Raw genomic sequence first — 22,981 nt, 5'->3', positions numbered from 1 at the left:
TTTCTCGTTCTGTAACTTTTTTCCCTCTCCTTTAATGCCAATCCAAAAATTTTGAGTTTGTGACTCAAAATACCGTACAGTACTACATACCTTGAAAAGGAGAATTTCCATTTTCAATTTAAACAGGATTTATAAACAATTGAAAATTTTGTCATACTTTAAATAGTTTCCGTTATCACATTCTCACATATTGGTTTCATGAAACCAAACTCTAGTCTTATTTGACATGGCATTTTAATTCTGCATAAAAGTAAGTAATAGACAGATTTTAACCATATTAAAGCTTCCAAAAATGTGTGTTACAAGTTGCAAAGCATACCCTTTGTATGCACTCTGCTTAGAACTGAAATTAGCAATTTGGTTATCTAAAAATATGTTAAACTGCAACGATATCTTTCTTTGATATAAAATGATGCCTTCCTGTTGAATCAAAGGAACTGGAACACCCACAATCTTTAAACATCGCGAATTGGAAGTGAACACTGGTGGTGATATTGATTCTTACGGGTAGCAGGTGCATAAAGTTCGTGAAGATTTCATTTCATTCATTGCTGATATCTATAACCTCAGCAAGACACCAGTTACAGTCATACACGCAGACCACTAACATTCGTCTTTGTAGGTTGTGAATTTAAATATTCTCCTGTCGTTTCTGAGATTTCGGTTGGAAAAATGAAATTTTAATGTTCTTGCCGTATAAATTTCCCTATTACTGTGAATCTAGACATGTGACTTTTGAATTCCTTTCACAGGGGTAGTTTGATTGAACCATTCTTATATTTTCTGTTTGTGGGATTCTTCAGTTTCCTCTTTGGGCAACAGGATCAGGGCTGGTGATGTATATGACTTCGCACCTCTTGTAAAATCCTCGGCATTCTGCATTGCAGCTGTACTTGGGCTGGAAAGGTTAAAATTCGTAGCGTGGTGCTCAGCACCGTAACTTAGATTTTTCTGGGGGGGGGGGAAGCATTAATACGCGTATTTGGGGCCCCTAGAAGAACTTTTTCCTAATTGGGCCCCCTCTTTCCATCTTTTTTTACTCTTTATGGCCTCCCCCGGAGCCTGTGGGCCCTTCCGCACGGCAAGATCTGCGGGGCCGTTAGTTACGCCCCTGGATTCGTTCCATACATGACAAATTAATTAAGGGAACAATATTGACAAATCTCAAAGCCATGCGAATAAATATTATTTGTAGGGCCCCTAATATTTGTAGGGCCCATGATTCATTTTTTTATTTACCTTTTGTGTGTTGTTTTGTTTATGTAATGTAGTGAACCTGTTGGATGCTTCATTAATGATTTCGTGTTCGTATCGTATATGGAATAGGAAAATTTTGTCTTAAAATGGGCCCCCCTCGAACGGCGGGAAGCTTCCCTGGGGGCAGTTGCCCCTGCCCCTCCCCTACAAGTTACGGCCCTGATAGTGCTTCAGCAGGTCCCCTACACCATCCCAAGGCCACTTTCCATGACCAGCAGCACTTTATACCCACTCCATTGGCACAAGCGATTTCGTCAGTTCAAATAGTTGGTAATAATTTTTGAAACGGCTAGGAGCAACGTCAGAAATAATTAGGATATTTTTTGTCTGATTGTAGCTGTTGAAGAATTTTTCGTATTGCCAACAATACATGTGCTGATCATGCCCTCTGTCATCACTATAACTGCAACACTTGTGATCTTGTTTTGAAAATATGCGACTTCTGTTAAACTTGAAATTTGATCATTACTCCAGTGATACCGTTTTACGTCTTGTGACAGAATCACTGACCAGTGCTCAATACAATCACAGTGAAGCACTAAATATAGTTGTTCAGCTCTAACACGTCCCTTCACTTCTGCAATGTGTTGTTGTTGCAATTTCTTCCAGATATTGGTGTGTTACTGTTTTCACTGTCCGTTTCCCAAGTTTGTCAATAAGGGGCAACAGTCCTCTTAATGAGTTTATTTTCCTCTCATGTTGCATATGTAACTTCAGAAGAGCTATTTGCTATGTTTTCCAGACAAGTGTCTGTAAGGCGAGTCCTTCCTTTCTACAGCAGTCATCACATTCCTCAAACAAACAGGTCTTTTCGTTGTACATCATAAACTACTAATTAAAGTGCCCTACGTCTAACTAAAGTGCCATATGTCACGTCTTTAAAGTTACCACGTAAAGTTCAAAATTGGCACAATACTTTTACACACACAAACAGATATCTCTAGGTGGGTATAAAACCACCCACTTAGGTCGTAATGCAAAAATTTTGACCCTCCAATGTGGAATACTGAATGTCCAAGATTTCGTGGAAAGTTACAGTTTTTGGTCTTCCTTTGTGTGAAGCATCATTTGTTGAAAATCACTACGTTTAAAATGTGCCACTCACTTCTTCACCAATGCATATGATGGAGGAGAGTCCCATAATGTTTTACTGATTTCCTCATGAATTTGCCTCGTTGACTTTCCTTGATAGAACAACAAATTGATGACAGGTCATATCTCCATGTTCGTGAAATTTGCTGGTTGGAAGAACATGATCACTTCAGAAGCTTGAAAAACAATAAGAATTTCGTCATTAATATGAAAATTTGTATATGTTCATAGAGACGTTTTTTAAAATTACAAATTCATCATTCTACTTGCACTGTTTCTAGTCAGATCTGTTCATCTCGAGATGGAACATACTTCTTACCAAAACACGGACTGTTATGTTCAATCATTTGTCAATGAACAGATTTGACTAATTTGCGGGTTTTCCTCTAATGGCTTAACAGAGGTTAAAAAAAAAAAAATCCTCGTATACATGAGACAGGCAGAGAGAGAGGGCACGGAGAGAGTGAAAACCAGGATCATTCTTGTTAATGGCAATTAGTCTGATCAGTTGCATTCCAACTTAGCAGCTTGACTATTCTGAACTGATATTAAAATAATGTATGTTTCACTGCCAAAAAGATTTATTAAGTTTCTGTGTTGAAAGAGCTTTACGCTGGATTAATGACCGAGGAAAGTTTAATTTGTTTAAAGTTGTATTCTTCCAATTTGACGTTTGTAATATGCCTAAACTGCGCACGCATATAGTCGTAAAGGGAAAAATAATAACCCTTATTCGAAGCATATGAGACACAGTAAATTGAATTTATTTTCTCTGTAATGGCTACCATGTTTTCCGTAAGATAGGACAAAAGCTCACCAAATATTTGTCGAGATAAAACAATATCCTTCCACCAATTTGTAAGCTTTTGACAAAAGCTTGAGCGTATGTAGTAGTTTTTATATAGTTTTTGAGAACACAAGGGTCAAAAGAATTTGCTATAAGTATTGTTACAGAGAATAATTACAGAATATACTTAAAAAAAAAAAAAAAAAAAAAAAAAGTTTGCAGAGTAAGATTTACGAACTATTTTTTTACTTTTCTTTCTCTTAATAACAAAATCATAAAATTGTATGCTATTGTTTTTTAAAGTACAAATTTCCTATTCAAGTTTTGTTTTAAATTGTTTTATTTGATTTTTTATTTTGTTTATTTCTTTTTATTTTCAGTCTAAGTTTATTACATCACAATCTGTTTCGCCCACTGAAACGTATGGACTGACTCAGTTGCTTCAAATACTCGAGACTAAACGGAAAAATCGGAAGAACAGCTCGTCAGAAAAAACAATTTTAGAGCTATGTGAAGTCTTAAGTGAAGGTTATGAAGGTATCTTTGTTGTCAATTATGTTGTCATTCCCTCTTATAAACTTTTTTCACCTTTTCATTGTGTACTGAATGAACCTTCACTAGTCATTTTTTTTAAATTTATTAACAGCTGAATTGACATTTCAATATCAGTGTTTAATAACTGTTAACACGCTTAATTCTTAATAGATTTTATTATTGTTATTATTCGAACTTCAATGTTTCGTTTTGAAAATGAATGCAGATATTATTCACTATAACATTTGAGCCTTAGGAGTAAAGAAGGGAAAGAAAGAGAAAATATCTTAAAAGTGTTCGACTATGATCCCGGAAAGAACAATACACTCACCTCATGTTTCCGTCGTTTTAATCTTCTTCAAAATAGTTCCCTCGTGTGCTTCTTTACACTGAGTTCAATGGCCTTTCCACTGCTCGAAATAGACACTGGAACCCCTTTTCGTGAAATACTGTTAGGGAAACCATGGCTTTGCGCTTGATATCCTCTCTGATGTGAAAGCGCATTCCTCTCAGGGGTCCTGGGAATAGACAAAAGTTACAGGGGGCTTGATGAACCATTAGAGTGCTGTGCTTTGCCGAGCAATACCATTACATAAGCGGAGGTATTATCTTGGTGCAGTTAAATGATCTTTGAGTTCCATTTTCTGGTAATTTTCGACGAATACTTATAATGTAGATGACGGGAAATGTCCAAAGAGTATTCTTTGTAACTCTACGTTCTCTCTTTACGTATTCATAATGCACAATGCCACTGTAATTGAAGAACATAGCCAACTTTACTTTGATTTTACTATTTATCTGGCAAGCCTTTCTGTGGTCGTACCCGTACTCCCAAGTTTTCGTCCTCTTACATCCATTCCGAGACCATGCAATAGTACCCAACGTATCCACTTCGCCACAACAAACACGCAAGTGAAAGTAACACTATCTACAGGATAAACACATCATTGACGACGTGCAGTGTGTCCAACCTGCGCCATGTAGTTTTCCGAAAACAAATGTCGAATACTTTTCAGACAGGTCTTGTGTGTGGAGCAAAAGAAGTGGGATAGAACAAAGTATTGTTGTGAAATGTTGGTAGTGTATTGTTCTTTTTAACTTGTTTTGTATTTTTTTTAATTTTTCAAAAACATTGTTTAATTTTGTTTATTGCATTTATCTATTTGTGTATTTCCTTTAATTAATTTGATTCTTTACAATTTTCACACTCAAACACATATTGATGTTCGCCTTGTTTAAAAGGAATTTTTGTCATTAAATGAATCAGATACTTGTTTCAAACTTTAGACCTTTTTTATTACTATTTCTGGATTTGTGTCTAATGCATGTTGAAAATCTAGACTTCTGGCCTTTGTGGTGATTTAATCTATGAGCAAGATGACGCTATAATACGCGACGTCTTTTATGCTTCCATGTTCAAGTTCCTCACAAGAAAGCTTTCTTGATATTCTCGTATTACGAGCAGCTATCAAAACACACATTTTGCATGAATGCTTTTAACTCCGCGAACCATTAAACTATGAGAAATTGGGATAATTCAAGGATCTAATTTCATCATGTAATTGCAGGAAATACTGTATCACGTTTAGTTTTTCTATTAGAGAAGTGAATTGAATTGTAAGCTACCGTCTGCTTGTATTGTGGGTGTGCAGCACTTGATTGCATACATGTAGCAGAAAAGATGCTTATTGAATTAAAAATAATTTTAATGAAACAAGTAGAACTACAAATCAGTGTCTATTGAAATCAGAGTAAATTTTGCTGATTAAGTACTCAGAAAAGTTTTAAGATTTCGAGGTCGTGGCACAGCATGCACTCCCTTCATTTTTGATTCGAAATGAAAGAAAGAGAAAGGGGACGCATTAGTGTATGTTTCCTTTCTAGCGTGTTGGTTGTGACCACCACATTTAGAGCAGGTGAAACATCAATACTTCAAACTCTTGTACGGGCCTATCTGTTTTAAGAATTAAAACTGGGAACAACCCTATCCCGTGGTACTATTTTGAGGAATGTAGCTTAGTCAAAAACGAGAGGTCATACTATTGAGTGGAGACTCTATGCCGACCGAATTTTGTCGGCAAGTCACATAAAGTATGAGTCAACCAAGAGAATCGTTGATGGCGTAAACTCACCGCATGTTCACTTCTCTTTTCCATTTCTCTGTATGACCCCTTAACTAATTGCCATTTTGAATTTATAAAGGTAACCAAGAAAGTTCTGTCGCTTTTTGTGGAGATCTGTGTCATTGACCCTCACACCGTGAGTTGAATGCGAATGGAGATAAGGCGAAGTTCAGTTGTTGGTGTGAGTATATCCAACATACTACCTGGTTCTGGCAGTTCAGTTACACCTTGAACTTGCGTAAGGACAGAGTGAACATGGGAACTCCACAGACCATCATAAGGGCGTGTATGGTGTACGAGTTCAAACTGGGGTCAAACCTTGCTGCAGCGGGGTGGAAGATATGCCAGGCCTTTGGTGAGGGTGTCGTGACTACGCGGACAGTGCAGCGATGGTTTAACAAGTTTAAGGACGGTGACGAAACACTCGAAGACGCACCACGTGTTGGAAGACCAACATATGTACAAAATGAAGATCTTCAGGCAATTGGGGCGAACAGTGGCCAGACATGTGAGGAACTGGGACTACAATTCAGTGTGAGAGGGAAAACCATTCAGCGACACCTCCATCAACTTGGGAATCATTACAAGTTGGTCCACATGATTTGACTCTGGGCCAGTAGGCAACGCGAGCAGACACCTGTATTTCTTTGCTGTCTCTTCTAAGGAAGGAACCATTTCTGGACAGGGTGTTGACATGTGATGAGAAGTGAGTCCTGTGCGAAGCTCCACGGCGTCATCATCATTGGTTTGTATCCCACGAACCAGTTCCAAAACAGCCGAAACCAGCACTGCACCAGAAGAAGGTATTCATGTATGTTTGGTGGACTGCTCGCGGCATCGTGCATCGGGAACTGCTACCAGCTGGTCAGAGGATCAATGCAACTGTGTACTGTCAGCAGTTGAGCCGTGTTCAAGAAAAACTCGAAATTCTGGAGACAGCATTTCTGCATCACAAAGAGGTCCTCTTGTTACAGGACAATGCTAAGCGCCATGTGGCTAGGATGACCCGGGACACCATTCTACGCCTTGGATGGGAAACACTATTGCATCCGCCATACTCCCCGGACATTGCACCGTCGGATTATCACGTGTTTCATTCCGTGGACAATCACCTTAGAGGACGCCAGTTTAGATCCCTAGTAGAAGTGCAAAATGCACTTGATACTTTCTTCGCTTCACGGTCCACCAAGTTCTACCGCGATGGAATCCTTGGCCTTCCAGAACGTTGGCAGAAGGTCGTCGATGCTGATGGGGAATGTTTTTGATCTTTCGGGTACGTCTTAGGTGACATATCGATGTTCTAAGATGGTAGGTGAAAACGCGGCAGAACTTTCTTGGTTACCTTTATTAACAGGAGGTTTTATACGGAGATTTTATAAGAAAATGCTAAGGTGAAAGAAAACATCACAACATGCTTATTCCCAAGTACGAGAGACCGTACTGTTGACGATCGTTAACACTTCCGACGTTGCGCCAAAGTATTTCGTGTTCACTACTGTCAAGGCTTATCGTTTGCCTACTTTGGACCAATCCTAAACTCAGAGCATATCTCAAAATTCGGTTGATGGCATATGTGGGAATTTCACCCAGCAAGGAATACTCTGCACACCCATTGAACATTAATGAAATATGCATTTTTGATTGTGTATGCGTGACTTCTTTACGCTGATAAGGACCACCACTCCACGATTTCTCTAATTCGAAATAGGGCCTCTTAAAATTTGGCTTTTGCGCGAGTTTGGACAGCCCTAGCTCTGAAACTATACACTTTCCCCATAGGTCCATAGGAACTTTTTGGCTTATTTTGATGTGATGGAATACAGTTTGTACAACTGTCACCTCTTACAGTTTGTGGGTATAGTTCATTAACACCCTATATATATATATATGTGTGTGTGTGTGTGTTTGTGTTTGTTTATTTGTTAATTGTCCAGATTACTTAAAAATGTAATAAGTAGAGCCCGGATGTTAGGCAAAATGCCTATTCTTTAATATTAACAGTATGATCAAAAATAACATTTTAAAGTTTATATGAGGGGTTATAGTTTCAATTTAAGCCAATTTTATTTTGCCTATTTCGCCCCTTACTGCCTAAATAATTGCTCTAGTGCCCAATGTTGCTTATTCTATGCATTTTCTTTAAAATAAGCCTTCATTGGGAAAATATATAATTTATAAAATGTAAATAACACACACAGAAATATATTAGGTGTTTGTAAACAAAAGCACGTGATACATTACTATATCTAGATACATATATATACAGGGCCGGATTTAGCGGATGCACCTGAGCACATGCACTCCACTTTGTTGTAAATATATACTATCTAAAATGAGAAGCTAGCAGTGAAAGTACAGCACTTACCGTAACTTCCTGCCGTCATGTTGTCATTTGGGGCTTAAAAGAAAGCAGAGTTTTGCAAAAGCAATACTTTATGTCGATTTTCTGAAGTTCAAGGAAAAGGATTCACCAAGCAAGGTAATATTCCTCATTCCAACCACAGATGCCTAAAGGCATTAAAACTTTCAAATTTAAATCTAGTGGTAGTTATCGGCGCAACTCCCGTCAGAAAATTCTGAATCCGCCCTGTATATCTATCTATCTATCTATCTATCTATCTATCTATCTATATATATATATATATATATATATATATATATATATATATATATATATATATATATATATACAGGGTGTTTCAGATAAAACGCCCAGTGCTTATAAATCCGAAACGGCTGAGAATAAAAAGATGAAACAAAAACTGAGATAGGAAAATGTCATAGGGCGCATCACATGGTGGTGTTGTGGTGACCCCCAGGGCCCTCCTTCAAGGGGGCCCAAGGGCCAACTTCAAATTTTCAAATGGGAACACGTATTGAATCATACCTCATTCAATAGTACTTGAAAAACGAAACAACTTTTGTAGGAAACAATTTTCGATTTGGGCCACCGTTTTTAAATGGCCGCAAAAAGTGGGTCCTATATCAGCTAAACGTCCAGTGCTTATAAATCCGAAATGGCTGAGAATAAAAAGATGAAACAAAAACTGAGATAGAAACGATGATAAAGCATATCAAGTGGTGGTGTTGTGGTGACCCTCAGGAAACTCCGTGAAGGGGACCCAGGTGCCAACTTCAAACTGATACAGGACTTTTTGCGGCCATTTTGAAAACGGTACCCCAAATCGAAAATTGTTTCCTACAAAAGTTGTTTCGTATTTCAAGGACTATTGAATGAGGTATGATTCAATACACGTTCCCATTTGAAAATTTGAAGTTGGCCCCTGGGCCCCCTTGAAGGAGGGCCCTGTGGGTCACCACGACAACACCATATGATGCACCCTATGGCATTTTCCTATCTCAGTTTTTGTTTCATCTTTTTATTCTCAGTCATTTCGGATTTATAAGCACTGGACGTTTTATCTGATATAGGACCCACTTTTTGCGGCCATTTAAAAACGGTGGCCCAAATCGAAAATTGTTTCCTACAAAAGTTGTTTCGTTTTTCAAGTACTATTGAATGAGGTATGATTCAGTACATGTTCCTATTTGAAAATTTGAAGTTGCCCATGGGCCCCCATGAAGGAGGGCCCTGGGGGTCACCACAACAACACCGTGTGATGCGCCCTATGACATTTTCCTATCTCAGTTTTTGTTTCATCTTTTTATTCTCAGTCGTTTCGGATTTATAAGCACTGGACGTTTTATCTGAAACACCCTATATATATATATATATATATATATATATATATATATATATATATATATATATATATATATATATATATATATATATATATACAGTATATAATGCATATTAAGCTTCGTTTTTATATATACAGTAAAAGAAGATATTAACAGACAGGTATGTTTCTATATTCTTTGAACATTGACTTGAATCTATTTTTTTAATTGTATTGGGTATTTATCTTTATTATTTCGTGTTACATTTTAGTGCTCATTTTTTAAATTTTAAGTGCCTATTTGTCTGCCTATTTTCCAGGTTTATAATGCCTAAACATCCGGTCTCTAGTAATAAGTAACTCACAAATGCTAGTGATCCCTCTTGGTTATCCGGCATACATCAATTCGGTAATCCAATTCCTTCCAGACCAATTACATGTTTTCATCAACAGTTTGCACAGCATCAGTAGTACGCTGCATGGACATCTTGGAGTAAAAGTGATTTGTACACACGTATTTGAGATGTCCTCAAAAAAAAAAAAAAAAGCGGTGTGTTAAGTTTAGGAAGATAATATTGTAATGTTAGTATGTCCGTACGTTAACACCTTAAGGGGTAACTGGAACTTATGAGCGTTACACACAATAACGATTTTTTTTCAATAGGTAGCTACAGTGATTATTACGCTTAAGTTCGTTAATGGTGACGCGTAACTGAGACTTACATCCGTTCCTTATTCCACACGATAACTCTTGAATAAAAGCGAAAATGTGAATTCTGTTAGTTGCAGTAGACAGCGAGAGCTATTATGTCGCTCTAGTTTGTTAGCGTAGTCAATTCGTTAACTTCTTTACGGGTAATTAAGATTTGAGAGTCCAATCCCATTTTCTGCTACTTTAACAAATGTGGTAGAAGTTATACATCGAGCCGTTAGATGACAGCAAGCATTCTCCAGCAGGTGTCATCTACCAGTCGAAATTGAAACATCTAATACATGATCTTTTTTACTATCTCCCAGATTTCATTAATACTCACAAAGAATGAATTTTTGAAGTGTGGTTATGTGGATATTTTGTGTGACAAGAAGCATCCAATGGTAGAAGTATTATTCTTAACAACGACACTGTTTTCTAAGGTCAAAATTCGCCGATACACACATCCATACCTGTTCGGGCTTGGTTTGAGAAACACCAAAAAGAACGTAACACTTCTTCTAACCCACTTAATCTGCCTATCTGAATACTATTAAACATCTATGGTCAGTTTTTGAGCAAGGAGTCTGATACAGATCTCTCCCTTCATCATCGGTAGTATAACTCCACTTATTCCTCTGGAAACGGTTCACGAGTTATATGCCAGAATTCAGCAACAAATACTAGTTATGCTAAAGCTTAAATATGGTCCAGCATCGTAGCATTTCGTTTTTACGAATAGATTTGTGGATTTCCCACAAATTATAGAACTGATTGTGTGCTATTCAGGGAGTATCTTTAATCTCTTATTTTATTCAATTTTTTCTAATAGTATTACTAGTTTTGTTTTCCTAGTGTTTGTGCTAATCTGCAACTGTTTGTTTTTCCAGTGTTGCATTCGAAATTGAAGAGGAATGCAAAGAACACTACGAATGTCCCTGAAGTTCATTTATCTCGTCCAAGGTTGAGAAACTCTTCCAAGGAAATAAAATCATCGAAGGAAATAAAATTTACTTATCCAGGTATCCCTCTTGAAGTAAGTAATTTTTCTTGCTTCTTTTTATCTGTATATAAAAGTGTTTGACGGCTAGCTCCCTATAGATCGATGGACCGATTTTGATGAATTTTGGTACATGAGTGGATTATAGGGTTAGGGTTAGGCTAGTGGCTTAGGGCTTTATCACATTAGTTTTCCTGAAGGGCGGATCCTAAAGGGGAGGAGTAAAGAGAGTTGCAAGAAAAATACAGAATCTCACGAGGTCTTTAAGTTGGAAAGATGAAACTGTGTACAAACTCCTGATTAAAAATAAGGGAATATGTGTCCAACGTTTCTAAAAATTTTCTTTTTTAAGGGGAAACATTTCTTATATAAATAAAAATTACTGCAACTATGTTTGACGGCCAACTCCTAGAATATGTCTCATCTGTGGACTATCCCCTGTTCCCCCCTGTTACATGCTAATAACACTGTAGAATTTGTTCGTTTGTTAGCATCCCTTTTCAGCATCGATGCTATATCAGACGTGAACCTACGGTTTAAGATAGAATCCGAACAGCCATAATGTGTAATTTTAGTGCTTTCCTACTGGTTATAGTATCTGGGACCATGTATTATTATTAGAATCACAAATGGGACTTAATACGTCCGTTACTCCACGTGGAAACTCGAACGAAACTGTTCTTTTAATTTTTTTCAATAGATATGTAGAGCGATTATCTTGCCCGAGTTCGTTAATGGAGTCAATCTCGTAACATCTTAACGGCGGAGACTTAATTCCGCGCGTTACTCCACATGATACTTGAACAAAAGCGAATTTTTGGTATTTTTTTCATAGTAGATTAGCTGAACCTGCACTTTCTACACAGCGCATCATTCACATAGGAGCACGAATCTCCTTGTCATTTCTCACAACATCTGTACATATCCCTTTACACACACAAGTGAAGGACGTCTTAATAAAAATGGGCAAGGGGTACCATAAAGGGAAGATTTTTTCAATATCTCGGACCATTTGCAAGATTTGAGCCTACTTCCGATTGAAGTTTCTAATTCATGTATAATCAGTGTTTTTTTTCTTCTTCTTGTATGCAGCATGTAATAAGCAAATACATTACACACACAGTGAGTTATAATATCATTGATATATTAATTGGTGTTCATTGGGCAAAATACTCCAAACAATGAAGATTTATCTTAGACTGGAGAAATGGTTATCCTTCGTTTTTCATTATCATTTGGCCATGAAAAAAATGCCGGGGAGGTATACTAGCCCCTTATACAAATGAGTGATGGTGGAGTATATAACTCGTAGAATATGATGCTTTACTTTTTAAAATGTCAGTATTTCCAGTGTACCCCTAAAGAATTGTAATAAAAAAATAACAGCCATTTTGTAATATATATATATATATATATATATATATATATATATATATATATATATATATATTCAATTAGAACTGAACAATCTACACAAAATTTTCAATCGATCAGTGAAAACAGCATCATTTTAGAGCTTGTGGTTTCCGAGATATCATTGGCTAAAGAATTGGCCACAAACATATAAACCTAGCATTTTAATATATAGATAGCGAGAGCGATTGTCTCAGCCGCGCCAGTTGATGAAATTAATCCGTTAACATCTTCGTGGGTAACGGTAACTTTAATTGTAGCTATCCATATCTCATTTTCTCTATTGAATCAAAGATAGTAGAAGTTACACATTGCGCCGTTAGATGGTAGCAAGCATCCTCCAGCGGTTGATATCTATGATGAAATTGAAGCTTCTAGTGCGTGATTCTTTTTATTGTCTATCAGAGGAGGAAGAAGAGGAGATTATTATTATTATTATTATTATTATTATTATTATTATTATTATTATTATTATTATTATTATTATTATTTACGAATTATTTTACACCGATTTTATTTTTCTCAGATTTGTTTTATTTCAACTTTTTTTTTTTGAATTGTGGTACTTGTGTTACTATATGTAGAATTGTGCTGTATAAAATAAAATAAAAAAAATTGACAGTCCCGTTTACTGTTACAGTCCTTTCTTTTGCTACTTTTCACAAATCTTAAGAACGTTAATGTTTTTTGTACTACTTTGTGTATGTTCTAATATTAAAAGTTGCATATGAAACTAATAACACTACAGTAAAAATACTAAACAGGCATTTTTTTATTATTTATTTTAGGTTGCTACGTACTTGAACCAAAAACATCCAGAGTTGCTTCCAAAGTTGTCTTCATTATTGTCTGAGGAAAGTGCTTCCAATACATTAAAGGAAATCGGAATGAGTACGAAAAATGTATCTGCCAACGCCTTCCAGACTATGACTGCCACTAGCGATGCTTTAGCCTTATCAGAGACTTTAATCGGTTTGTAAGATTTTGAGATTTTGTGTATTCGTTTGTCAGTGCGTCTCACTGTCTAAATGTGTTTCGTTTATTATTATTAACAAAGTTAGCTTCTTATATATGTATATAAAACAGACTACTCGTGGCATATTTTTTTTAAATGACTGGAAATGAAATAAGGAACGCTTTTCTCCCCCCTCTTCCCTGCTCGTCCATGCTGATATGCAGGATGTCCCGGGTTCGAGTTTCGGTCCAGTCAGTCACTTTTTCACTCTGTGTACTTTATTGAATTCACATCTATAGAGGATATGACGTGTTAAAAAATCGGTTGTTTCCTCTCTTATTAATATCTATATGAAATCATAAGCATCATTGGTGCTCAGTATATGATTGTCCAATCATAGCAGGGGTCTGTGGTACAACCCACGTGATCCGAGTGAGAGGCTGTACTGGGAAGCGGATTTGGGTTGCATACTGGATAACGCATCGGCACGGTATGCCGGAGGTCCAGGTTCGAGTCCCTGTCCAGTCAGTCACGTTTTCATTCTTTGTACGTTATTGAATTCACATCTGTAGAAGATATGGTGTGTTAAAAAATCAGTTGTTTCCTCTTTCATTAATATCTATAAACTCATACCTTTTTGACTTCCCAACTCATACCATCCGAGCTTAAAGGAACGATAAACTCGTAATAATTTACTGCAAACCTATTTTAAAAAGTACCATTATATCAAGCTTATGTTTCAAAGTATTTTCTCTTCTATTGCAACCAGAAGACTATCAATAGGTGAATTACTTTTTCCTCTCTTTTTCGCAATCATTTCTACACTTAGAAAAATGTATTATTTGTGGAGTTTTAAACTCTGTTTTCAGCAACGAAGCAAGTCCTGTTACTACAACTTAACGTAGAATCCGAACTACATGTAAAATCGGGGAAATGTGATACTTAAAAGTCCACGAATGAGTCGTGGCTACTACTTATTGTATTCCAGTTTGGTTCTATGATTAGTCTTTTATGTTTTATTTGACGAAGTTCTATGATATGTAGGTTTATCTTTAGTAAAAGTAGTTTTGAAATTTCTTGTTTACGTCCTTATGTAACACCGAAGTTATGAAGGACAGGACCTCTTATTAACGTATGCAATTAGCGGGTGAGTAGACCATCATGTAATATCAACTCTGGTATACAAGTCGTTCCCCACCGCACTATGTCGCCTCCGAGATAGCTGGATTACAGGACGACTCTAATGAAAGTGATTTCGTATCCCATCGTTATTAAAAAATATTAGCATCAGAAAAAAGAACTACTGAGTTAGAAGTCCATATGTCTGAATTTTAAAAAATCGAAAGATAAATTGAAAATGGCAATCAGTGGCGTTACAATAATAATAATAATAAATTCAGTTATGTGTCACATAGCGTACTCCAAATATTTTGTGAGGGATTTAAGGTATCCTTTCGGTATTCACATCTTATTACTGAAGTTTGGAGATGTACCTAGACTGGGCTCCAACCATAGATGCTGATTCAAGGGACTTTCTACTCCCAGCCTATAAAACCAGAGCATTCCATCCAAAAATATTAGTAGCACTCCCAGACAGGAAGAAGTTAGCGAATATACTCTTTAACAACACCACCAAAATTTATTCGAAGGTAAAAATTACATACCAGTTGTCATAAAATAATTAAATAAAAAATTGTATCTGAAGCAAAAGATGAACGTAGTTCCAGAACTCCTGATAAGAATGTGGTGTTGCATGCAAATGTCAAGTAATGTTATTCATTTGTAATCATCAATGTGCTAGAAACTTGCTGTTTATGCCTAATTAGTAGTTAAAAATGCTTCTTCACATTCCTACTTCCTTTATAAAATCCGTTGCATAGTTACTGTAGGGTAGATTTATATGATATAGCTCCTAAATAATTCATTAGTCCTTTAAGATATTAACCATTGTTTCCGAGCTATATGTCTTTAAAATTAATTTTCCGTCGTCTTTGGCAGCTTATTATATTGGAAGGTTCAATTTTCCACCATATGTTCATATTTACGAACATTCGAGATTTTTACTTCTCTCGAGATCTCCTACCTTGGATCCCTTTTCCCCTCTTTTATAAAAGTCCGGTGAATATATGTAATCTAATTTTTAATTTTCGGTTGAAATCCAATCGTCACTGTGTACAGTTCTCTTTCTGTTTATTGCTTCTGTACGTTCTTTCATACGCGCATCACTGTCGTGGCGGCATGTCCTGTGCATGTACGAGATGTCGCCTTATTGTAGGTCCCGTTCGAATACACTCCTTTTAGTGCGTCCCTGATATCAACGGGGAATCGTGCCTCTTACACGTTTCCTCTTCATTTCTCCACGTTCGAGTACCTGAGTGCTGCGTAAACCGCCATCTTATTGTATTGCGCTGTACACCGAACCAAAGGCATTGTCGACATACCTTACTGTCGTTGTTCCACTGAAATTGTAATTGTACATACGTCATACCTTTTCTTGCAAACTCTGTAAATTTGGACCCTTTTCCGTCATTCCTGCGTTGTGTTGCAGTTTTCATGAATAGCAATGTATAAGACGTAGACACATATCTTAACACTAGAACTTCCGGGAAATAAATTATACAAGAACTACCAAAGGACCATTTTGACCCTTGTATTTATAGTTTTCAATTGAAACTAAAATGAAATTTTAATTTTAAGTGACCTTAGGAACATGTATTATGTAAATAAAATACATATTTATTTTCCGATATATAAGCAAAGAAACTTGTACAAGTTTCAAGGTCGTACCTAAATATAATCTGTCAAAACGCTTATATACGTCAAAATTTATTATTATTATTATTATTATTATTATTATTACATTGTATGCTGTAAATGTAATGTAAAGTTACATAGCTACATGTTCAGCAAGAAGGGTTTTTGAGGGTCTCTCTTAATCTTTTTGTATATTATGGAAAAAATATTTAAAATATATTTATTCTATAGTTCAACAAACATCCAAAACTTGATATTATTAGAGAGGTTGATTCGTTTATGTTGAGTCGAAGTCAGTGTGCAACTGTACCGCACATATGCAACCCAGTCCCGTAAAATTGTTGCGAGGCAAGCAACTGTATCTCGTTAGTCACGCAGTAGAGCAGTGTGGTCGAGCATAATCTGATACCGCCGAAACTGAACAGATTCGGGGACTGGTTCATTGTGACCCTTTCCAACATTAAATTCACGGAATTGCGCATCGTACAAATGTATCAGGAGCATAATTTTCTTGTAGGTCGCTTCACAGTGAATCGTATTTTATGGAAATATGCGGCACATAGTCCTGGGCCCACCACACCGACGCGAGCATCTAGAAACCGACCTCCCGTGAAAAGGACCCCGCCGCTATTGCATGTGGTTCGGCGTATGGTGACCTATGAAAATCCATCCACGTAGTGTGCGATGGCCAGCAAATACAGCACATTACAGGCGACAGTCAACCGCGCCATTCACAGAGATTTGTGCTTCCACGTCCCTTTGCAAGTGCAGTATGCACGCACTGAAATTGTGTCATGTGGGTGAGCAAAAGAGGAACTACAGGAGGCTGTATAAACGTCATCTCGCTGGCGATTGGTAAAAATTCGTTGTTACCCGTGATGAGGCGTGGATTTATCTCATAGACTATGGTAAAGTTCGTGTTACTACATACAAACCTATTGATTCCAAGGATCGAAGCACGTTCTTCCGTCAGTGCGCAGAGAGTTTTTCCAAAGGGTTCATGATTTTGGCCGATTTCTCGTACAGGGGCAAACCGCGTCTCCGAAAGATGGAGACAACGTCGAAATCGATGTTGCCTACTACCAGACGCATGTCTTGACTGAAATGTATCAGCATGAAATCCCAGCATTGTACGGACAAGACGTGAACCAGGTTGAATTCACCAACACAAGGCATCCAGCCACACGGCGAAAACATCGCTAGAATTCTATCGCCGTTTCGGCAGTTCCTTCTGTGGCATCCTTGTCAAAAGTCCAAATGTCAGTCCATTCAGACTCCTCAAGGGGCGCCTGTCTCATCGTAGAGTCTGCACTCTGCGACCTGTCAAAGCCTCCAAAGAGAAGTGGGATGCAATACCTATGGTCCAGCAGCAACACAGTCTCCAGTAATGGAAACTTCGATGCCTGGCTGGGGGCGCGGTGGCTCAGTGGTAGAGCGTTCACCTCCAGTGCTTGGAGTCCCTGGTTTGATCCCGCCGTGTGGACTTTGTGGTGGACAAACACCGTGCTCGTGGGTTTTCTCGGGGTTGTCCCGTTTCCTCCCACTTTCTTCATTCCACCATTTTACTTATCTCTCATCATCACCGTCTTCTTTAGCTTAACCGGCATAATCGTGGGACGTAAAACTTAGCGATTTCATTTTTCCGATGTCGCGCACTAGTTAGTACACTGGGCTACAGATCAAACCCAATCATTGGTGGAAACACGGTATTTCCTAAAGTGGCACAATCAAATTAGGCTCAGTATAAATGAATCAACCTCTGTATTTATCCTGCTTATTACTCATCAACTTAATAAACAGACAGAAAAGTTAAGCAGGGATTACGATGACCCTCTAGTAGTTCTAGGTAAATCCCCGTTTTTAAACAAACTCTGAAAACTAATATTTATCGTATAAACTGATTAGAAAGAAGAAAGGTAGCGCTATCTGGTGAGAACATTGTATGTTCAAGTTAAGGAATGTTACTGAGGTGCCAAAATGATTCGTTCGATAGTTATTGTGTTAACATGGAATCGGAATAAAATAACTTGTCACTGAGAGTCAAATCCGACTCCTTTCCTCGAAAGTGCGTATATTAACCATATAGCCAGCCACAGGGGAACTCTGTAATGGTGATAGTATATATTACTGATGGCATATAGTATATATCATAAAGTTCATAATACCTTTATATAGTGACGATATTCACTAGGTCATATTGCACTTAATAGATCAGTCACAGTGCAATAGTTAGATACTACGTCTTCATAAAGAAAATATTAATGATAGTTGGTTAGTTTATTTTGAATTGAACCTCCCTTTTCAGTCCCACAGCTATGTGAGTGTTGGACCTTGGCTTATTGTAGGATTCAAACCATGTAAGTTCCTTCAAGAGTTGAACTTGAGTCCTCCACGCCGATGATGATTGTCCTAAGGTCATATTGTGATATTGAATATATGCCTGTCATAGCTTTAGGATTTTGTGTAGTAAATATAATAAACATATCATCCACCGCTAATGACATAAGTGTCATAATACATTATACTTACTCTTACAGGTAATCATAGTACTGACCTTAGTGCATCAAGTGGAGCACAGATTATACCATCTGATGTAACTGTGAAACATGAACAGAGTGGTGAGAAAATGCAGTCAGTAAGATGTGATGTGCCTAACTATGTAAACCAGTGTGATATTGGTAACTACAGAAGTGTGTATGAGAGTGAAGTAAATACGACAATGGGAGATTCAAGGCCAGAATCTTCCAGTAGAGTTTCAACCCCAGTAACTGACTATTCCTTCAGGCCGGGTTCGTTAGAGTCCCATGGTGTGCTTAAGAAGTACCCTCGTGAGCGAATAACTGTTGTGACTGAGAAGAAGTCATACTTCGGCTATATGGAGACTGACACAAGAGGTATGACCAAACCCAAAGTTGGAAAGAAGCATAGCAGATGTAGTTCGAGGGCCTCGTTAAACAGCATATCGAGCCAGGAATCGTCGTTTAGCAATGCAGGACAAAGGAACAGTACTGATCATTTTTACCCAGGCTTACTTGGTTCAAGCGTACTTAATAGTAATACATTAAACACTGGTGAAAGAATGACTGCGGAACAATTAGCATGGGCTTTCCGAAGTGCAAGAGATAGATTGGACACTGCTTCCAATATATCTGAACGCTCTTCTAATAATGAAAAATGTGAATTGGAGTCTAATTGCTCTGAGCGGATGGACACAATGTCTAGCATATCGGACGTTAGTGGTTACGAAGAAGAAATGTTTAGAATTCGGAAATTGTTGTTAGATCCCACTGCCCCAATTGATGATTATCGTAAGAGTTTTAATTCTGGAATGAAAGATCAGGGGATTAATAAGGACCAATTCAAAGGAAATCTGACCTCAGTTTCCGGTTTACATTCAGGGGAACTCAAAATCAATTCGGGACCAGTTGAAAATAAGACTGTAGTCTCAACAGAAGAAGACATGGAAATTCAGCTTCACCGACTTTCTGTTCAGTTACAAAATGCTTTGAAAGAGAAGGAAAAATATAAGCTTGAGTTAGAAGACATGGAAACCAAAGTTTCGATGTCGTGGCAGGGGAAGTACCATGAAGTTCTAAGAGAGAAAGCCCGACTGGAAGGTCAACTAGAGACATTAAGAGCTGAAGTAGATGCATTGTTAGCCGAACGGTCTCAACTGCAAGCTCAAGTTGTAACGCATCAGCAAGAAGATAAGAATAACAACACAGAAAAGATTCTGTTGCAACAAGAGAAGGAAAATCTGTTATCAGAGCTCGGCGACTTAAAACATACAATTCGAGAACTTGAAGTTTCTGTACAGAAGTTACAAGCACAAAATGATCTGAAGGATTCGGAGGTTGCACAGTATAAAGAGGAAATTCAGGAGAATGAATCGTTGATGGAGAAACTGCGCGTTGAACTGGAGGAAATAAGACTAGATATGGAATCTAAAGAAAGTGCTGTGCAGGGACTGAAAAGAAAAATTGCTGACCAACATGTGGAATTTCAGTCGATATTACAGAGTAAACTCAAAGCGGAAAATGAATGTAAAAGTGCCAAGAATGAAATAAGTTCATTACAAAATTTAAAGCAATGGTATCAAGAGCAGTTGCATCAGTCACAAGGCGCAAGAGCTAAAGTACAGCAAGAATTAATGGCAACTCAAGGAAGCTTAGTTGCACAAACAAATTTCGCGGAAAAATTAAAGAATGAAATTCTTTCTCTTCAGCAGCAGGTGGTAGAAACTCAGCAAAGAGCCATAAGAGAGAAGGAGGTACTGATGAGACATCTAGAAGGAATTGAGGCTGATATGATGGAGAGGGAAGCTTTATTTGAACAAATGCAGAGGGATAGTGGTTTAGTCGAAGGAACAATTTTGGAGAAACTGAAAAAATTAGAAGAGGAGAAAGGAAAAAATTCAAACTTAAACTACACTATACAAGATTTGCAGCACCAATTAGAGATGGCTAAACTCGACATTCAAGGTAAAAATGAATTGCTGGAGAAAGTTGAGAAAGAGCACAGAGATGTAATGAAAAATTTGACAGTGTTACAGAAAACGCTAAATGAGAAAGAGTTAGCTTTACAGGCTATGGAAACGAAGTACAAGATTCTTGAAGACTCTCATGAATACTTCTCTCAGATTTTCAAAGCTAAGGAAGAACAATTGAGTGAAATTAAAAATGAGAAAATTGAATTAGAAGTAGCGTTAGCATCTGCAAACAAGGAAAAAGAGGAAATTGATAGTGCAATCAGTGATCTGAAAGAAAAGTTTTCTCAAATATCCAGCCACTATCAAAAAATGAAAACTAGTTTAATCTCGAAAGAAAGGGAAATAGAGAAACTAACACAGCAAGTAAAGGTTTTGGAAGATCAGAAGGTGGAACAGAGTAAAGAGATGGAAGAACTGAAGGAAATGCGAGAGCAACAGAAAGCGTGGGAATCTAAAGTTTCTAGTGCGGAAAGGTTGGAGCAACAGGTAGAACAGTTACGGCGACAGAATAAAGAGTTAGGATATAAGATAGCGGAAATCACTCAGACACGAATTCAAATACAGGAAGAGAAATCAAAGTTAGAGGAGACATTAGTGTTTAGGGAGCAGCAGTTAATGAATCAACACAAAAGCTTCGAGGTTTATAATGTAGATATGAGCGAAAAAGAGCACGTGCTTGAACAAGTAGAGAAGGAAAAGGCTGCTTTGGAGTACCTGGTTAAGAAGAAAGAACAGCGAATCGAAGAGTTAGAACTATTAAACAGGGGTCTTTCATGCAATATCGAATCTTTAAATAAGGAAGTAACGAATGCTAATGAAACTATCAATCATTTTAATTTACTTTGTAGAGGCTCTGAAGAAGAAAAGGAGAAACTAAGTCAAGAGTTAAAACACGTGAAAGAAGAGCTGAAAGAAATGCAAGCAAGACAATTGAAACCTGAGTCGGAACTTGGTATTGAATTGGAAGAGGTTATTAGTAAAAACAAAGAATTAACATCAGAAATTTCAACTCTTAATTTAGAATTAGAGCAACTACGAACTGAGAACAGGAAGCACCGTGCCAAGAATGCTTCAGAAGTATCCACATTTGAGAACTATCTGTCACAACTGAGCTCTGTCGTGGCAGAGAGTGAGCTAAGGATTCGGTTGCTTTTATCGGATAATATATCTGGTAGCGGTGATAGCAGTGGTGCGGAAGCTCACAATGAAATGCATCATATTGATAATAAAATAGGTAGTGGTGATTCCACGTCTGGTGCATCTGAACTTGGTGCTTTAGTTGAGAAATTGAAAGCGATGAAAAACAGTTTAACCACTGCACTGGAATTAAAGAAAAATCTAATAGAAGAGGCACAGCTAAGCAAACAGGAAAAGAAGAGCATTGAAAACGAAATCCATCGTATTAGGCAAGAGCGAGAACATCTACATAATGTTCAAAATAGTCTTGAAGAGAAAGTCCAGAATCTGGAAACTCAAAGACTGGCATTAAATACAAAACTTCGCCAGGTTTCTCAAGAAAAAGAGGCTTTACAATTTAGATTGCGTTCGTTAATGCTGAGGAGCGACACACCGAAAGAGTCGACGGTTCATAATGTAGATAATGACAGTAATGATAATCCAGATAGTAATAATGGTAATCATACACAAGTAGATATTCTACAAGACATTAGCAAGTGCCCTATAAATGAAGAGAGCACTGTACAAGATGATGTTTTGGAGATGAAGCAGAAAGAGCAACTTGTATTCTATCGAAGCGAGGTTGAGCATTTAAAACATTCTCTCAGAAACACAGAAAAGGAATTTAAAGAGAAGCGTAGAAGATATGAGTCAAACATTCGTATATTGTTGAAGAAACTGAAGGAGCATATGAAGGAAAGGAAGAAAGCAGAGAGGGAATTACAGTTAGCACTTGCAAGTTCTACTCCTGTAGTGTCTAGTGGAACTGGTAGACTAAGTGACACTGCAAATACACATGAATTAGAAGAGAAAGTAAGAAAGCTCGAAGTGGAACTTGAAAATGTTCAGAAGAAATATGAAGAACAGAAGAATATAGCAGAGAAAAATGAGCTGCTTCTTTTGGAAGTCGAAAAGGAAAAAGGAAAATTGGCAGGTAAGACATCTTATTTTTGAAGTCCATGAGATAGTGTGTGCACCTTTCTATCCGAATGGAAGCACGCATTTGTCTTGGGTTCCATTTCCGAAA

The 22,981-nt window shown here is 37.5% G+C and overlaps 1 protein-coding gene across 5 annotated transcripts in view; it reads left to right on the top strand.

Annotated features, from left to right (window-relative positions):
- The window catches only part of LOC145694789 (uncharacterized), a 58,230-nt gene that overhangs the window by 13,082 nt on the left and 22,167 nt on the right, over nt 1-22,981 (top strand). For 4 of the 5 annotated variants that reach the window (XM_081771427.1, XM_081771429.1, XM_081771426.1 and 1 more), the window contains exons 3-6: nt 3,517-3,673; nt 11,058-11,203; nt 13,369-13,552; nt 18,827-22,888. In XM_081771427.1, coding sequence (XP_081627553.1) covers nt 3,517-3,673; nt 11,058-11,203; nt 13,369-13,552; nt 18,827-22,888 — 4,549 coding nt within the window. The remainder of the gene's footprint in view (nt 1-3,516; nt 3,674-11,057; nt 11,204-13,368; nt 13,553-18,826; nt 22,889-22,981) is intronic. The other variant, XM_081771431.1, reaches the window with a different exon arrangement.

This window comes from Thermobia domestica, chromosome 9 (assembly GCF_964235325.1).
Source record: "Thermobia domestica chromosome 9, izTheDome1.hap1.1, whole genome shotgun sequence".
NCBI lineage: Eukaryota > Metazoa > Arthropoda > Insecta > Zygentoma > Lepismatidae > Thermobia > Thermobia domestica.
Note: the sequence above shows the minus strand (reverse complement) of the source record. Positions and strands in the feature narration are given on the sequence as shown.